The sequence below is a fragment of the Eumetopias jubatus genome, unplaced genomic scaffold (assembly GCF_037043125.1).
Source record: "Eumetopias jubatus isolate StellerSeaLion01/CBP00866 unplaced genomic scaffold, mEumJub1_p1.0 scaffold_5, whole genome shotgun sequence".
Classification (NCBI taxonomy): Eukaryota; Metazoa; Chordata; class Mammalia; order Carnivora; family Otariidae; genus Eumetopias; species Eumetopias jubatus.
This window is the reverse complement of record NW_028274811.1, coordinates 89055708-89072631: the sequence shown is the minus strand read 5'-3', so window position 1 is coordinate 89072631 and position 16924 is coordinate 89055708. Positions and strand designations below refer to the sequence as shown.

General features: G+C 53.0%; 2 protein-coding genes across 3 annotated transcripts; one reads left to right on the top strand and one right to left on the bottom strand.

The window, feature by feature from the left end:
- Positions 1–24: 24 nt before the first annotated feature.
- Positions 25–8087, bottom strand: MXD3 (MAX dimerization protein 3). Of its 2 annotated transcripts, none has more exons than XM_028102652.2 (7): positions 7633–8087; positions 7244–7349; positions 6581–6610; positions 6338–6452; positions 4200–4407; positions 3895–4124; positions 25–2179 (listed from the first exon to the last, which is right to left on the bottom strand). In XM_028102652.2, the coding sequence occupies exons 1-6, from the start codon at positions 7700–7702 to the stop codon at positions 4009–4011; spliced, it is 645 nt and encodes a 214-aa protein (XP_027958453.1). In that variant the 5' UTR covers positions 7703–8087; the 3' UTR covers positions 25–2179; positions 3895–4008. The 2 variants fall into 2 exon arrangements, with proteins under 2 accessions (XP_027958453.1, XP_027958454.1); XM_028102653.2 differs by having other exon boundaries at positions 4200–4365; positions 7633–8083.
- On the top strand, positions 28–3380 carry PRELID1 (PRELI domain containing 1). The gene is made up of 5 exons (XM_028102650.2): positions 28–301; positions 880–1105; positions 2334–2447; positions 2562–2640; positions 2876–3380. The coding sequence occupies exons 1-5, from the start codon at positions 210–212 to the stop codon at positions 3022–3024; spliced, it is 660 nt and encodes a 219-aa protein (XP_027958451.1). The 5' UTR covers positions 28–209; the 3' UTR covers positions 3025–3380.
- Positions 8088–16924: the final 8837 nt, after the last annotated feature.

Below are 16924 nucleotides of genomic sequence, written 5' to 3'. Positions count from 1 at the left end.
AAGTGGTGGGTACGGCGCCGCTGCGCCGGAAGTTGCGCGCGCGGCCCGACAACTCCTCATGGCGGCGGCGGCTCCTTGGGTGCGGCGCGGTGGTGAGTGAGCTGCGAGTCTGGCGGGCGTGCGCCGAGCCCCGGTCCGGCCTCCGTGTGCCCCCACGAGCATCGCACCCCTGATGCTGCGCGGGTGTTGAGTCCGCCCCTGCCGGGACGATGGTGAAGTATTTCCTGGGCCAGAGCGTGCTCCGGAGTTCCTGGGACCAAGTGTTCGCTGCCTTCTGGCAGCGGTACCCGAATCCCTATAGGTATGTGGCCCTGGAAAGAGCAATCCTCCTCCCTCGCTGTTTGGAGATCGAAGTGTGGGGCCGGGAGAGACTCGACATCGAGTCCGAGGTAGGGCATCGTCGGAACCGTTGTGGCCTTCTTTAGGGTAAGAAGACCCTATCCGAAAAGCGGCCAGGCCAGGCCTGCAAGGTAGTGGAAGGAGGCTGGGCCTGGGCGGTGGTTTACTTGAGGCTCTAGTCCAAGGTTCTCTCATTTCGGGGTGGTGAGACAGGAAGAGGCGGCGGCACAGCAGTTGGGAGGGATCTTGGGGTTGGAAGTCCCGGCGCTGGCCTACTCCTCTGCCTGTGGTGTTCTCCACTGGTGTAATAAATCATGAGGTCCAGCCCCCGCTGGAATCCGGTCAGCAAGAGGCCGGGAGTTGGAGTCTGCCCTCGGATAGTCGCAAGGGACTCTAGTTGAGGTGTGAGCCACACTACTTACCGGTGCAAGTTTAGGGAAGGCATGGGCATTCTGGGCCGGGAGGCTCCGTAGGGGAACCCCAACAGGCAGTCTTTCAGCGGCATGCCCCCGAGGGTCACCTTCATTCTGATACTTGCAGCAAACATGTCTTGACGGAAGACATAGTGCACCGGGAGGTGACCCCTGACCAGAAACTCCTGTCCCGGCGTCTCCTGACCAAGACCAACAGGATGCCCCGCTGGGCCGAGCGACTGTTTCCTGCCAATGTTGCTCACTCGGTGTACATCCTGGAGGATTCTATTGTGGACCCGCAAAACCAGACCATGACCACCTTCACTTGGAACATCAACCACGCCCGGCTGATGGTGAGACTACTCTCCCCGTTGGTCCCCCAAAAGTAGCTCCAGGTACATGTGGCTAGGAAGCCATGAAGGAACTTCTGTTGTCTGAGGCAGATTTGGGTTACTGGGGAGTGCTAGATCTAGAGTAAACTCAGATGATTTTTTTCAGCCAGTTAGTCTTTTAACTGATTCATACTGTGGGGGAGGGGTACTTGTTTTACAGATTTGTCCCAAGCACTAAATACAGAGCACCCTCACTGTGCCTGCCACCCATAGAGTGTGGGCCCAAAGAAGTGATGCTGAGGGAAGGAGGCAGTGATATTTCAAACAGGAGTCTATCAAGCCATAAGCAGTTTCTTTGTGCCTCAGAGGGGAGAGGATCTGGGCCCCTTGCCCCATGATGATTAAAGGAGTTCCACTTTATCTGTCTTACATAATGGGTTTTTGCCTGAGATTTTGGGGGGAGAAGTTCATATACCTTTTGATTTCTTGCCTATAAGAGAGCTGTAAAACCCTTGGTTAAAGGAACATCCTACAGTATCTTCTCACGTGTGAATACTCTAAAAGTTTTCAGGGAGCTGTCATTCTTTTTCTCAGCTAACTTCTTCACAGTGGCTCTGGGAGCTAGGTATTACTCTCTATTGTGCAAAGAGGGAAGTGAGGTTCCGAGAGAGGAAGTGCCCTGCAAGGTCACAGAGTGAGCAGGCACCTTGATGTTCTGCCCCAGAGTTTTCCGAAGGCTTCACAGCTGACTACCCTGAGGGCATAATCTGTTTTTATAAATTACGAAGATAGTGATCCAGCTGTGAGACATGTCTTTTAAGTGTTGCTCTTGGAAGTACTGGTTCACTCGTCAGATAATGAGAGCTGTGACACTGGCCAGATTTCCATTTTCATTTCGCCTGCCAGGGAGCTTAGGCACTGCAGTAGGTGGAAGGCAGGCTAAAAGCACTGCACAGAAAACTTCCAAACAAAGTCCAGGGCCAGGTTGGAGCTGGCATACACTCTACTGATCTCGAGTCTATATGCCTTAGTTGAAAGGGTCGGAGGAGAGGTTTGAGAGAGCAGAATGGCCTTTTTTATGTTCTTGCTCTCTTCCTGAAATGAAGGTTGGGAATACAGTAAGGGAAGGAAGTGGATTTTCACTTGATTGCCCTACCCTGTGAAAAAGAGGCAGGGGATCCAATTTATGTGCAAATGGATAAAGTGAAAGACTCCCACACGATTGTGGTTGGCCTGACTCCCTGCACAGGTGGTGGAGGAACGATGTGTTTACTGTGTGAACTCTGATAACAGCGGCTGGACCGAAATCCGCCGGGAAGCCTGGGTCTCCTCTAGCTTATTTGGTGTTTCCAGAGCTGTCCAGGTGAGCAGCATTGTGGGGGTGCTGGGGTTTTGGGACCCTAGGTATCTGGTATGGAGGCTGGGCTAGGGGTCACTAGGAAGCTCAGAATCTTTCCCCCTTTTCTTCTTTTGCCAGGAATTTGGTCTTGCCCGGTTCAAAAGCAACGTGACCAAGACTATGAAGGGCTTTGAGTACATCTTGGCCAAGCTTCAAGGTGAGGAGCTCTGGGCACAAAAAGAGGCTGGGGTCCAGGCCTAGTGGCCCTGCCAGGTGTGGAGTCCACAGCTGTCACCACCCCACTCTAAGCCTGGGACCCCTCATCTGTACCCTGGGGCAAATGCCACCCTTTGGACGGGGCCTGGCCCAAAGAGGGGGAGTGTCGGGGAGGAGGGGTGTTGAGGTGGGTCATCTTGGTGTCTTCTGAAGCCAACCCCTGCCATTTGCTGCAGGGGAGTCCCCTTCCAAAACCCTCGTTGAGACAGCCAAGGAAGCCAAGGAGAAGGCCAAGGAGACGGCACTGGCAGCTACAGAGAAGGCCAAGGACCTGGCCAGCAAGGCGGCCGGCAAGCAGCAGCAACAGCGGCAGCACTTCGTGTAGCCAGCCCAGGCCCCGGGGCGGTGGGACACCTGACCGCCTGGCTCTAGTCCCTCTGCCCTTCCTCCTCGTACTTTACTAGTAAAACTCAACTTCCAGCCCTTTCTGCTCTCTGGGAGGTGGGGGCTGGGGGGGTGGGGTGGCGGTTGGGGCTGGGTGTCCCTTTTGGCGCGGAGCCATGGACAGGCCCAGGGAGGGGCGGTGGCTCGCTCGGGGGCACAGCGTGCAGGGGGAGGAAGCCTAGACTGTAAGCTCCGCGAGGGCAGGGGCCTTTGTTGCATTCTCTGATGTGTCTCAGGTACCTGGAACAGCATCTGGCACATAACAGGCACTCAATAAATAGTTCTTAGAGTCAGAAAGCTTTAGTTAGAATCTTGACTGCATGCTTTCCTGGCTTTGGGCCTCAGGCAAGTCTCGTACTCAGCCTCGGTGCCACCTGTGAAGCGGGGCCAGACAGCCCCCAGCTGTGAGGCGTAGAGGGACACTGCCTGGTACGGTGAACGATCCGTGTCGGTCACGGCTATGATCTCATTTCCTCTTTTCCAGTTTGTCCGTGCCTGAGAGTTCCCCATTTTCATCAGGCAAGACCACGGACAGGAAGTTAGCAAAGAGGCTTAAATTTAATGCGAATACTGTCCAGTATCTGGGGGCCTTCTCTAGGAAGGAACGTGAGGGCCCAAGAGGCTTCCTGCCCCCTGTGGGGACAGCAGAGCCAAGTGCTACAAGAAAGGCCTGGAAGGGTGGCCCGGGTGCAAGCTGCCTGCCCTGCAGGACGCGGGGGAAGCACGGGCAAGCCCTCCCCTAGGAGGGCCGGCCGGCACCCAGCGGCGGGGTGGGGGGGGGGGGGGACGGGGGGTCGGGGGAGGCCCGCACCTGTTCCCACGGAAGGGTCCTTTCAGTCCGTTGCAGGCAGCCCCTGAGGCTTGCGGCAGGCTCCGACCTCCGAGCCGAGGGCGGCGGGCGGGCGGGTGGCCGGCGCCGCGCAGGTCACAGCCAGCTGCTGCAGCCGTGGGAGTAGCTGTGCTCCCGGCCCGCGCCGAAGCCCCACGGCAGCTCGGCCTCGGCCCCGGACGCCAGGCTCTCCACGTCCACGTCTGCCTCCTCTGCACAGGGAGGCCGCTGGTCAGGGGCCGCAGCCCGCTCAGCCCACGCGACCCCTTGGCTTTCGGGGCACTCACCTCGGTCCGAGTCCGAGCGCTCGGAGGAGAGGCCCGAAGAGTCCAGGCTGTGTGCCCGCGGCCCCGCCGGCCCCCGGAGCCGCTCCAGCTGCCGCCGCAGGCTCTGCCGCTTGCTGCGCAGCTTCTCCTTCAGCCGCCGCGCCTGTCGCTCCTGCGCCTCCAGCTTCTGCGGGTCCCAAGGGGGCGAGGGCCCGGGCTCAGCACAGCACTGCCAGCGACGGCCCGGGCATTGGTCACTGCCTGCTGGAGTCCGCATCTGGGCCCCAGGGGCTTGCTCCCACATCCTTGGGGAAGCCAGCCTCCCTGCCCTCCGGCTCACGTAAATGCCCGGGGAGCATGCTGTGTTGGGCTGGGGATGGCGCCACAATCTCAAAAGGCCGTCAGGGCCTAGTCAAGGGACGTGGGTCTGTCTGCCGCAAGCAGCAGGGACGGGGGAGGCCTGTGGCATGGCAGTGAGCGCGCACTACAGCTCAAGGGGGCGGCCACATGCAGACGAGCCTGGTGCTGCCACGTGGCCCAACTTCTTTAAGAAAAGCTGGAAGTCAGACTTTTTAATGTCAAATGTCCTTTTATGTGCTGCCAGCTAATTTTAAATTTTTAGAAAACTACAGACCAAACAAAGCCTACCAGTTTGTAACTCCTGGTCAAGACCCTCCCAGGAACCCTGGAGCTTTTAGCATTAATCCCCCTCCAGCTCTGCCAGCCTGCGGTCCAGGGACTGGAGGGCCAAGGGTTCTCCCACCAGAGCCCTCGCAGGCAGAAGCCTGCATTCAGTCAACAAGAAAGGGAGACCTGAGCAAGGGGACATTTGTACTGGGTGTAGAAGGATGAGTAAGAGCTGCCTACACAAAGATGGGGCAAGCAGCAGCATCCAAGCAGAGGGAAACTGGGAAGATCATGGAGAATTCAGCTTTTCTGGTAGGGCTTGGGCATGGGAAGATAGACCAAAATCAGACCAGTGGCAAGGCCTGGGCTGTGAAGGGCCTACAGTTTTACAGGAAGGAAGGAACTGAGACTGTCTTGTCAGGAGCCATGGAAGGTTTCCAGCAGGAAACAGACCTGGACAGATCTATGTGCCCTAAATTATATTCCAGGGCAAGTTGGACGAGAGCTCACAGGAGCCCAGGGAGTCCAGGAGAGGGGTGGTGATAGGCTTAGGAAGGAGCAATCCCCAGGTCCTGCCCATGGGCCAGCCAGCACCCAAGGGGCACACATCATCCCTCCAAGAACCAGGCCAGGCAAGCTCCATGTGAGAAACGGGCCTGCTACCAGGCCAGGGTGTTCTTCAGCACGATGAGGGGATGCGGGCACCATGGGGCAGAGCTCACAGTCCCTGCACTGTGATTTATTTGCTGCATAACACATGGACTGTCTACCACAACGCCTGGTGCCTAGAAGAGGTGCTCAATAAACACTTGTCAAAGGAAACAGCAAGTCAGGGGACTTGGGCCTGGGTTATGACTCTGCCTCTCATTAGCTGTGCTGCTCAGTCCTTGGCCTGGCTGTGCCCCCATTTCTTCCTCTGCAAAAAGGACCAGGAGGGCAGGAAAAGGCCTCTATTGTTTCTGAGGCCACTTCTAGGGCTGCTGCCCCCCTCCCCCCAATCTGAGTCAGCTACCTCACTCCTGTCCACCAGGAGGCACTGAGCTTAGCCCAGGTAGCAGAAGGGTGCTGGGAGGAGGGGTGACTGGCTTCCCTCTCCTGGCCTCTGGAACTGCCTCCCCAAATGGCATCAGAATAGATAGCTCAGAACAGGAGGCCTTGGGGGGATGGGAGAGTGGAAACCTCTGCAGTCCTAGGGACCCCGACACATGACACATCAGAATGTTTTCAACAGCCATGCCCCTCTGTACAGAGGGGGAAACCAAGTCCAGAAAGGCTGACTTGCCAGTTAGGACTGAATTGATAATAGCTATAATAACCATGAATGTTTACTGGGCAAACTCACTCAAGCCTCAGAACAGTCCTCTTGAGTTGTCTTCTGCTTTTCTTCCTACTTAGCACAAATGGAAGCTAAAAGCATAGAGAACTCCTGGGCGGTGACCTTGGGCCTCTCCCCGCAGTTCCACTCAGCCCCTCTACTATACCTCTCACAGGTTTGGGCAGGCTGGCCACAGGGCGCAGTGGTAGCTCCTTACCTGGATGTGCATCCTGGCCCAGCGCAGAAGGCTCAATGTGGTGTAGCGGGCGCAGTCAGCCCCCAGGGGCATCTGCTGTTTTAGCTGCTCTAGGCACCGCTTCAGCTGGGCCCTCCTGCGGGGGAAGGAGTCTGGAGGGCAGTGCCAGCCCAGCCTTGCTGGCCGGAGGGACGGCAAGGGAGGGAAGGCCAGAGGGAGATGGTTCCTGGGGCCCAGTGCTGTCAGGGCAAAGCTGGGACTCACCTGCGTTTCTCCAGCTCGTTGTGCACAGACCTGCCAATGCCAGGGAGGATGAGGGGGCGTCAGCTACTACCCACACCCTCAGTCCCAGGGGCTTAAAATCCACTATAGATGTGGGCCCCAAACTAGCCTAATGCGGGAAACTTGTGCCAGCCTTGAGCACTGGAGTCCGCAGGAAGAGGCAGAGAAACTGGGCCAAATGCTGAGAGGCCTGCCCAGGTGGTTGTGGGGTCCAAACGAGGCCCCCTACCAGCAGTCAGGAAGGGCTTCCTGGACAGAGGTGACAGTTGAGCTGGGCCAGAAACATGCTACCCAAAGTGGGGTAGTGGAGGGGGAGGCATTAAAAGTGGAGGGATTAGCATGTGCAAAGGGTTGAGAAAAAGAGAAAAGTCTGTGAGGGAAATCGAGTTGAGACGCGGACTGCAGGAGTGTGAATGGAAGGAGGACTCTAAAGTCTCGTTTATAATTTCTGACACATCAGGGGTGCTCAAGAAACAGTCCCTGAATGAACAGAGGGGAGTGAGGAGATGGCAGGAGAGGTCTGAATTGCCTCCAGAGTAGGGGATCTGGCCCAGAAGATACAAGCAACAAGGAGGAAGTGGGCAAAGGTGAGGCCCCATGAGGGATGGCACCCATCCCGCCCCCACCATCCTCAGCCCTCCTCACCGCCCACTGTCCAGCGCGCCAGAAGCTTGGGGGGATCGCTTCCTCCTCCTGTAGACTGGGCCTGGACTGCGGTGCGGGCACAGGGACGCGTAGCCATGCTCGGCTTCTGCCAGAGAGAGCCCCAGCCCACTTCAGGCTGGGGCTGGTCCCAGCAGGCGCCCCTGGCAAGGCACAGTCAGGGAAGGGCTTTTGGCGCCAGGGCCATTTCCCCAACCCCTCCCAGTCCGACAGCCCGGGGATCCCTCCCCCGCACACACAAGTTGAGGGCGGGGTGCCCCGGGGCTACTGCCTAAAGCCATGCATGCATCCTTCTTGTTGGGAGCCAAGTCCAGCCTAGGCCTGTGTCAGCGAGGTTGCCGTCTGGAGTCTGGCCAAGAGTTCTTCCTCACCTCTCTCCCGGCGCTCTAGGAACTCCGCCGCCTGCAGCAGGACCTGGATATTGCTGGCCACGGGTTCCATGTCGGCGACAGCTGGCAGCCGGCGGGCCTAGGGTGCTGGCCCGAAGAGCGGCTGCACCACTTTTGTTACAATGTAACTGACACGGTGCAACAAACACAGGGGCCCGGCCCCGCCCCTGGGACACCCCGCCCCCGGTACGGCCCAGCCCTTGGCCCCGCCCCCTCGAAAGGGGGCCAGGGAACAGCAGACCACCTCCACGAGCCTGCCCCCACTCAGACTCCCGGAGCTGCTACGGGCGCCGATTCCAGGCCCAGCCTTTGAGTGAATCCCCAGGCTGAAGGGGGCCACGTCTCGCCCTTTTCACTCAACGACCCCGGGCCGACTGCTTAGTATATCAGGGCCCCAGTTTCCAGCCCCAAGCTGATAGCGAAGGCTCTGCACCTAAAATGGTACTCTGGGGGCCCTGGGTGTCCGGGAGGCCCCAGCTCGGTCGCTGCACGTGGGCGCTGCAGAGGCGGGGCCGGCGGGCACCCTCACCTATTCGCCCGCTGCCTCCTGCGGCTCGCTGCCGTCACCTTCGGGGCGGGGCCGGGGAGCTTCTGAAGCACTATTGGCGGTGTGCAGCCCCGCCCTCTCCCTCCGCTGGTCAACATGTTCAGGCGGGAAAAGGAGCAGGTTTCAAATTTGAAAACCCGGGCAATAGGGGCGGGGCGGGGCGGCGTTGGGCGGGGAACGGAGCTGCAGTGCGCAGGCGCCGGGGGAGGGGGCGCAGATCCAGCTCCTATGCTTGAGGGTCCGTGCTCTCGCTCTCCTGCCATCTGCACCCCTACGCCCCCGCTGGGCCGCAGCTTCCTGTTGTGGCGAAGGGGAATAGTCTCCTGGCTCCTCCTCCTCCTCGTCTGCAGGGAAGCTACTGTTGCTACGAAACTGTCAGTAGGGTACCGATTTCCCAAGCCTAGCCATACTCCGGAAGCAGGCGAACTAGCTTGCTAGTTCTGGAGGCCACGGAGCTGGGTTCCTCTCCTGTGCCCGCTTCTTCTCAACTGTGTGACTCGGGAAGTGACCTCCCTCCTCTATGTTCAGGAAGCCCTGTGACGACAGCACTGTCGCAGGATCAGAGCCCTTGCCCACCTGTGCCCAGTACGTTGCAGCTCCTGACTTCTGAGGCCAGCGCAACCAGAGGCAGGTTTCTTCCTCCCACAGAACCCCTGGCTGCCTGAGTCCAGGAGCACTTCTTTAACATGACTTTTTAGCCTCCCAAAGGAGTATATGCAGTGCCTTCTAAGGGCAGCACCAGTAGGTGTAGCCACACCTGCGGGAACAGTGAGTCTAAGGGTGGAGACAGGAAGATGAAAGCAGCTGTTACAGGGTGGAGCATTACAGCCAGGCTGGGGCTGAGTGTGAAGTGGCTAAGAGGGACTAGATTCTGTATGAAGAAACAGTCCTGGGAAACACATGATATATGGCAGTCAGAGAAACCCAAAGGTCTTTTTCCCCTGAGGACTAAGAGTCACTCCCGGAGGAACCACTGACATGCTCCGCCAACTGCTGCCTGGAACTGTCCACCCATTCACCCATCCATTCGCTCAAAAGGTATTAGCAGAGTAGGTCCTGGACCACAGGCTCTGTGCCTAGGACTGAAGAATACAAAATGGGAACAACCAGATAGGGTTCCTGCCTTCGCAGAGCTCACGGGGGGGGGGGGGGGGGGCGGGCGAGTGACAAAATAATCGCACAACAGTCACAGTTTTGCCAGGTCCTCATAGGAAAAGACACAACATGAAGGCAAGTCCTAAGGAGCATCTGTCCGAATCAGGGAGGTGTGGGAAGGTTTTGCTGGGGAAGTGGATGGACAGGTATCTTTGTATAGGAGGTCTGTAGAACTGCAGACTGAACAACAGGCACCAAGGCCTGAGGCTGAAAAGAATGGAGGCGGACCAAAAGGAGGCTGACGTGGCTGGCAACACAGAGAGCAAAAAGCACAGTGCAGGCTGATGCTAGAGAGACGGACGAGGCCCACAACAGGCTGATTGGTCCTCCAAACCTCCACCCACAATCAGTTACGTTTGAAGAAAGGACGGCACAAAGCTTGTGAATGAATTCCCAAGTGTATTTCACCAAAGTCAGCACCCACACAGTGCAGGCGCAAACCTACTCTTCAGACACCTGCGACCCAGGGCGCCCGGCAGAGAGGGATTCTGAAGGAGGAGAGCTCCCAGCAGCAGAAGGGAGCAAGGCACACTTGAAGAGCTACAGACGATCTGACTGGAAGTTGTGGAAGTGAGAGTGCAGCTGCAAGAGCACCAGAGGGGCCACACCGAGAAGTGGACTTCATCGTGGGAGCTGCTGCGGGCAGGCCTGGGGCTGAGACTAGCATGGAGAAGGGTCACCTGGGCCTCAAGGCCTTCTGTGGAATGGTCAGGGCCACCAGCCAGTGGGACAGGAAGCACCACCTCCCAGGAAGCAGGCAGGTGGGGAGGATGGACGAAGATGTGTCTTTTTCCTCTATCTACTTGTAAGTTTTCTCTTTATCTTTGGTTTTCAGCTGTTGCCTTGCTTTGTGTTTGCCTTGTTTAGAATGTGAGTTTCTGTAAAGTTTTTCAGTCTTTATTTCTTCAAATATTTTTCCTGCCCTATTTTCTTCCTCTTCTTACTCTGATCCCAATTTCAAGTATCCTTCCCAGTCTGAGAATACATCAATGGTAGGCGATGTTGTTCATGTTTTCAGGTGGTGGTTTTTTTTTTTTAATCTCTCTGCTTCAGTGTGGGTAAGTTCTATTTACTTGTCTTCAAGTTCGCTTATTCTTTCTTCTGTGAAGTCCAACTTGGTGTTTAGCCCATCCATTGTGGTTTTTATTTTAGCCACTGTGTTTTTCAGATCTAGAATTTCCATTTGGTCTTTTTAAAAAAGTTTTCTATCCATATCCCAGACTATCTCATGGCCTCATGTATTAATTTCCTAGGCTCATAACAAAGTACTATAAAATGAATGGCTTAAAAAAACAGAAACGTAGTCCACAACAATGCTGGAGGCCAGAAGTCCAAACTCGAGGCTGAGCAGGGTTAGTCCATCCAGCAGTTCTGTGGGACAGTCCATTCCAGGCCTCTCTCCTCTTGCTGGTGGCTGCCAGTAACCCTTGCCAGTCCTCAGCTTGTACATGTATCACTTCAATCTCTGCCTCTGGCTTCACAAGGCGTTCTCCCCTGTGTCTCTCTGGGTCCAAATTTCCCTTTCTTATAAGGATACCAGTCAATGGATTAGGGCCCAATATTGGGACCTCATGTTAACTTACCTAATTACATCCTTGAAAGACTATTTCCAAATTAGGTCATATTCAGAAGTTCTGGATAAATACTCTTCAACTCATTATACCCTTCTCTCTCCCAGTTATTATTCTTTTCCCATTAATTATTTTATATATTTATAATAGTTGATGTCCTTATCTGCTAATTCCAGTAACTTGGGTTTTTGTTTTTTTTTTGGTGGAACGTCTATTGTTTTAAAAATATTTATTTATTGGGGCGCCTGGGTGGCTCAGCTGGTTAAGCGTCTGCCTTTGGCTCAGGTCATAATCCCAAGGTCCTGGGATCAAGCCCCACATCGGACTCCCTGCTCGGCAGGAAGCCTGCTTTTCCCCCTCCCACTCCCCCTGCTTGTGTTCCCTCTCTTGCTGTGTCTCTCTCTGTCAAATAAATAAAAATCTTTAAAGAGATTTATTTGAGAGACAGCATGTGCACATGAGCAGGGGGAAGGGCAGAGGGAGAGAATCGCAAGCAGACTCCCTGCTGAGTGTGGAGCCTGGCACGGGGCTCCGTTCTACAACCCATGAGATCATGACCTGAGCTGAAACCAAGAGCTGGATGCTTAAGTGAGCCCCCCGGGTGCCCTTAGGACTTCTACCGACTGTGTTTTCTCTTGATTGTAAGACATGAAAGAAAGAAAACGTGCTTTATAATTTTTTATTCTAGAACATAAAAGGGAGTAAAAAGTGTGTGTGTGCATGTGTGTGTATTTGTTTCATTTATTTTCCTGAGAGACTAAGCAAGTCCTTACCTATCTGGCAGTTAGAACAAAGGGCTTATGATTTGGATTCCTCTTGAGTACAGTTTCATGAGGAATTCAGCCAAATGTACAGTAAGAGTGAACACAGTCACTTCTTAAACCAACTGCAAGTTCAGGGGATTCCTAAAACAATGGCTGGGGATGATTTGCTAGGACTCACAGAACCCACTCAAAGCTAAAATACATACTGCATACACTGTATTATACAGCTTCTTACAGGGAAGGGATACAGATTAAGACTGGCCAAGGAAAGCAGCTCATGAGTCTGGAGGACTAGGAGATGCAGACTGCCACTATTCTCTCTCCCCGTGCTTAGGACATGTTACTTTCCCGGTATCGATGTGTGGCAATTACACAGAGCACCAAGTACTAGGGAGGCCATTCCAAGACTCAGTACTCAGTTTTCAGAGCTTCGTTACATGGGCACGATTGAGTGCCCATGTGGTTGATCTTAAGTCTCCACTGGACTGAGTCATGTGACCTAAAGCCCACCTTAAATCACACTCATTCACTGGCTAACCCAAGGCCTCTGGGCAAACAAAGATCATCTTCCAAGAGCTGAGGGTAGAAGACAGAGGCCTCTTTTGTGAAGTTAAATGCCACCACTACCTTTGGTCTAGACTCTTACCACAAAATAATCATATTCCCTAACATTTGGAGGGGCTAGTGTGGAAGTAGGGATAGATTTAAAGAAACAACTAATGTAAAGCCTATAAAGTGAGTACATACATTTTCTTATTTTTGTCCTAATTATTTATTTCCCCCTTTGTACTTTATGATAAGCTGGTGCAGAGCTATTCAGCTTAGAAATTAGCTGACACTGGGGCACCTGGGTAGTTGGTTAAGTTGGTTGGTTAAGCATCCGACTCTTGATTTCATCTCAGATCATAATCTCAGGGTTGTGGGATCAAGCCCCACGTCAGACTCCGTGTTCAGTGGGGAGTCTGCTAGAGATTGTCTCTCTGCCTCTCCCTCTGCCTGGCTCCCCGTCTCGCTTCACACACTCTATCTCAAATTAGTTAATTAATTTAAAAAAGAAATTAGCTGACGGTGAGGTGAGGTAAATCCAGTGCTTTCTCAGGATAGTCATTTTCCATCTGTGTTACTTCCTGAGGAGGCTTAAAAAATATATATTTTATTTATTTATGGGAGAGAGAGAAACAGAGCAAGCCGGGGAAGGAGCAGAGGGAGAGGGACAAGCAGACTCCCCACCTAGCGTGGAGCCTGACGCAGGGCTTGATCTCAGGACCCTGAGGTCATAACCTGAGCCGAAACCAAGAGTCCAATGCTTAACCAACTGCGCCATCCAGGTGCTCCCTGAGGGGGCTCTGATTCAACCCCCCAGTACATTTGACTATGAATACCAGTACTGTAGCAAGGCTAGTGTTACACCGTATCGCAGTGCGCCAGGAGATGTGTTCTGCAAAGCTCGGGCACATTACTACTAGAGTCCCACTCAGTCATTAACAACTGTCCAGGCCATCATCACACTGTGTGACTGAAATGTCCCCCAGAGTGATGCCATTCAGGTTTGCAGACTCCCAATTTTTTTTAGGTTCCAAAAGCAAGAGGAGTCTCTGCCCTTCCAGGCACCTGGTGTCACTGAACGAGAGGAGACAACATCTGGCTTGGAGCCCCTCTCCAGGCACCAGTGCCATACTGCCGTGCTCTCACCACATAAGCCACTCATTCATTCCTCGACCCTCAGCTACCATTCCTCCTCTTCTCCACCTAGACCCTAACTTTTCTACTTTTGGAAGGGGTGTTAGGTTTGGCCACTGTATTGATCCAGGTTGCCAACAGAAATACTGGTCCAGCACATGCCCCCCTCAGGCCTCTTCCATTGGGACGGGGCAGGGATGGCAGGAGGATTACTGAGTGCAGAACTAAGGTGAGCTGTCCAGACCATTTTGCAATACAGCTGCATTCAGTGGCAGCCCCAATTCTGCCAGATGGGGTGAAGGCACAACCTACCCCAGCAGATCCTTAGGAATTCTGACATAAAGGTTTAAAGGTATAGTTTCTTACTTAGAAGCTTCTGGCACCTGTGGTTGCAGCCCTGGTCCTGGGACCACTGCCTCAGGTAGGACAAAGGAAGTTGAGGTGATGTGGGGAAAAAAGAGAAAAGAATAGTGATACCAACCAGCATCCTTCCCATCACTTCTTCTCCAAACCCACCCGCCCCCACCCCCGAAAAAGCAGAGGGATCTGTCTGTGGGGACCTTCTCTTGGCCTCATGTTGAGTGTGAGCACACACTCACGGACGTGTGTAAGCCAGCCCTTCATGCCTTTATTTCTCCGTTTTAGATTTAAAAAAATATGTATTTCAACTGCCTGTTCCAATTCTCCATCAAGCCATTCCTCTGAAAATTATATCCCTCTGTCCACTGTTGAACATTATGGGCTATAAAGTGTGTTCCTTGGCCTGAAGATATGTGACCTGACAGTCCATATATTTCTAGTATCTTCTGTTCCAGTCCTTTTATTGTACCCTGAGCATTTATATCTACCACGGAATAGGCTATGCCCAGTCCAGAGTAACTGTGTGTTCCTGTCAGGATCCATTGGTACCACAACTCCCCTCCCCGCCAGGTTTACCAGCACCAATCTGATTTGCCAGATACATGTGGCCACTGCCTGTAAGTCAGTAAAAACCCAAACACAGGGGCTTTTATGATTGTTCAATCCATCATTGCTAGAAAAACAGCATACAATTCAGCCCACTGAACTGATTTGTTTTGACCTTCCTCATCAGAGTAGTGGACTTCTAAACAGGAAACTCCATTTACTGTGGAACTGCCCTCCAGAAACCAACTACTTTGTTGGTCAATGGAAAGCTTCTCGTGGGACCACCGCCTGAGTGACTCAGTAGCCATAGGACCCAACAGCTACTCAGGTGGTTCCAGAGCCAGACTTTGGGGAAAAGAGGCTCCTACTCATGAGTACTTCCTCTCACTCTCCTGGTGGCCTGTTCGTGTATAAACCATTTCCATTTTATGACGAATACTTCTGGGCATTACCCTCCCCGTTAAAGCATTTCCCCAACGTCACCCAAGGTATTGTGGGTAGTTCAGGTCTCAAGGTTATTTTATGTCCTTCAATCACAGGGAAAATCTCAAAGTCCAATAGTAACTCTCTCTCAAATGGGAATTTTCTGGTCACAAATCCCAGCAGCTCCCACTAGGTGGCACTCACAGGCCTTCACTATAAATTCCAGGAGGCTGCATTTGGGGCTGTGGCGTAGCAAACTAACAACCTGAATGAGCTCCTGCAATCTCCCGGATTCCCATCTAGCATGCCCAATCAATACTGGTGGAAGGGCAGATCACCATGCCTTCTGTTCTAGAGCACAGGCAGAGTAGATCTAGCATACTTCTTTTGAAGGCCCTCAGGATTTCTGGGCTGTTTGGTCCACACTCAAAGTCTGTTGTTCAGTGTCGCCACCCTCAGGAATTCTCTTAGCTACACCTTCTGGATAACTAGCAGCTTCTACATCAGCACTTGCTGCTTCACCTTGTATTTTTAGGTTCTGGAGACGGATTCCTTTCCTAAACCTCAAGAACCACCTCTGCCAGCTTCGAACTGTCCTTCTGCAGTTCCCTCACCCTTTTCCGCCTGCAAAGAGTTGAAGAGGGTGAGGGCCTAGCTCTCATTTAGGCTTTGGCTTAAGGGAATGTGGTGGCTGGTTTGATCTTCTATGCAGACCACTCAAACTTTCTTCAAATCAGTAATAAGGCTGTTTCACTTTCTTATCATGTGTGTATTCACTGGAGTGGCACTTTCAATTTCCTTCAAGAACTTTCCCTTTGCATTTACAACTTGGCTGACTGCTCAGCACACAAGGCCTAGCTTTCAGCACATCTTCTGCACTCAGCTTAATCATTTCTAGCTTTTGACTTAAAGTGAGAAATGTGAGACTCTTCCTTTCACTTAAACACTCAGAGGCCACTGCAGAATTATTAATTGGCCTAATCTCGATACTGTCGTGTCCATGGGAATAGGGAGGCCCGAGGAGAAGGGGAGAGAGAGGCAGTTGGTTGAGCAGTCAGAACACACACACATATACCAATGAAGTTCACCGCCTTATATAGGCATAGTTCTTGGTGCCCCCAAAACAATTACAATAGTGACATCAGAGATCTCTGAGCACAAATCACTGTAACAAATACACTGATAATGAAAAAAACTAGAAATATTGCGAGAATTACCAAAATGTGACGCAGAGACAGAAAGTGAGCAAACACTGCGGGAAAAATCGCCCCAACAGACTTGCTCAACACAGGGTTGCCACAAACCTTCAATTTCTAAAAAATACAGTATCTGCAAAGCACAATAAAGTGAAGCACAGTAAAACGACGTATGCCTATACAAACTCAACCACCAACAACACTATTCCTTGGAGAAGCCTATCTGCTCATCCCGAGAAAACATCAGGGAACCAAGGATTCCACCAGTGACGTGAAAAGCTTCACTGTTTTTGAATTTGTAAAATTATTCTGATATGCAGTGCTATTCGGCATGCTTTCTCTACAGAGGTGAAACAAGACTTGTTCTTTAACAAAACGGAGAGACTTCCCTGGACGGTTCCCAAATTCGACCTTGGCACTGAGGCTAGGGCTTGGTAAAGCCCCAGGGGTCACAGTTTTTACAACTTCTATCCTGCCAGAAGTATGTTTAAGGTCTTCGGTTTGCATTCAAGGTCTCCATTTTGCATTCAGGACCTAAGCGCTCTCATGCTGGCTGCTACCAGGTTTCATAGACGGAAACTTTAACTAGATGGGCATCATCTTCCTTGAGATTCCCAAGTTTGCCAATGTGTCTGACTTGCCAGGAAGCAATCTCTTTATAGCCCGTAGGCTTGGACTTCATGGACCATCGAAGGAGCAATAGGCAGGCTCCCTGGAGCACTCTGCAGCACCTTTTCCACAGGTGTTGAGAGAGCGGTGAATGGCCCTAAGTGAGGGACACACAGTTGGGCACAGGCAGAGTCACAAGTCAGCTTATCTAGCAACACCCTGGAAGCAAGGAGGGCGGACTCTGAGCCTATGCAAAGAGTGACAGCACCATGGGAAGTAAAGCCATTTGTTTGGCAGTTCCTCAAACAGTTCAACATAGAATTACCGTGCGACTCAGCAATTCTACTCCAGGGTATATCCAAAAGAACTGAAGGCAGGGATGCAAACGCACTTGTCCCCATGTTCATAGCAGCATTATTCACA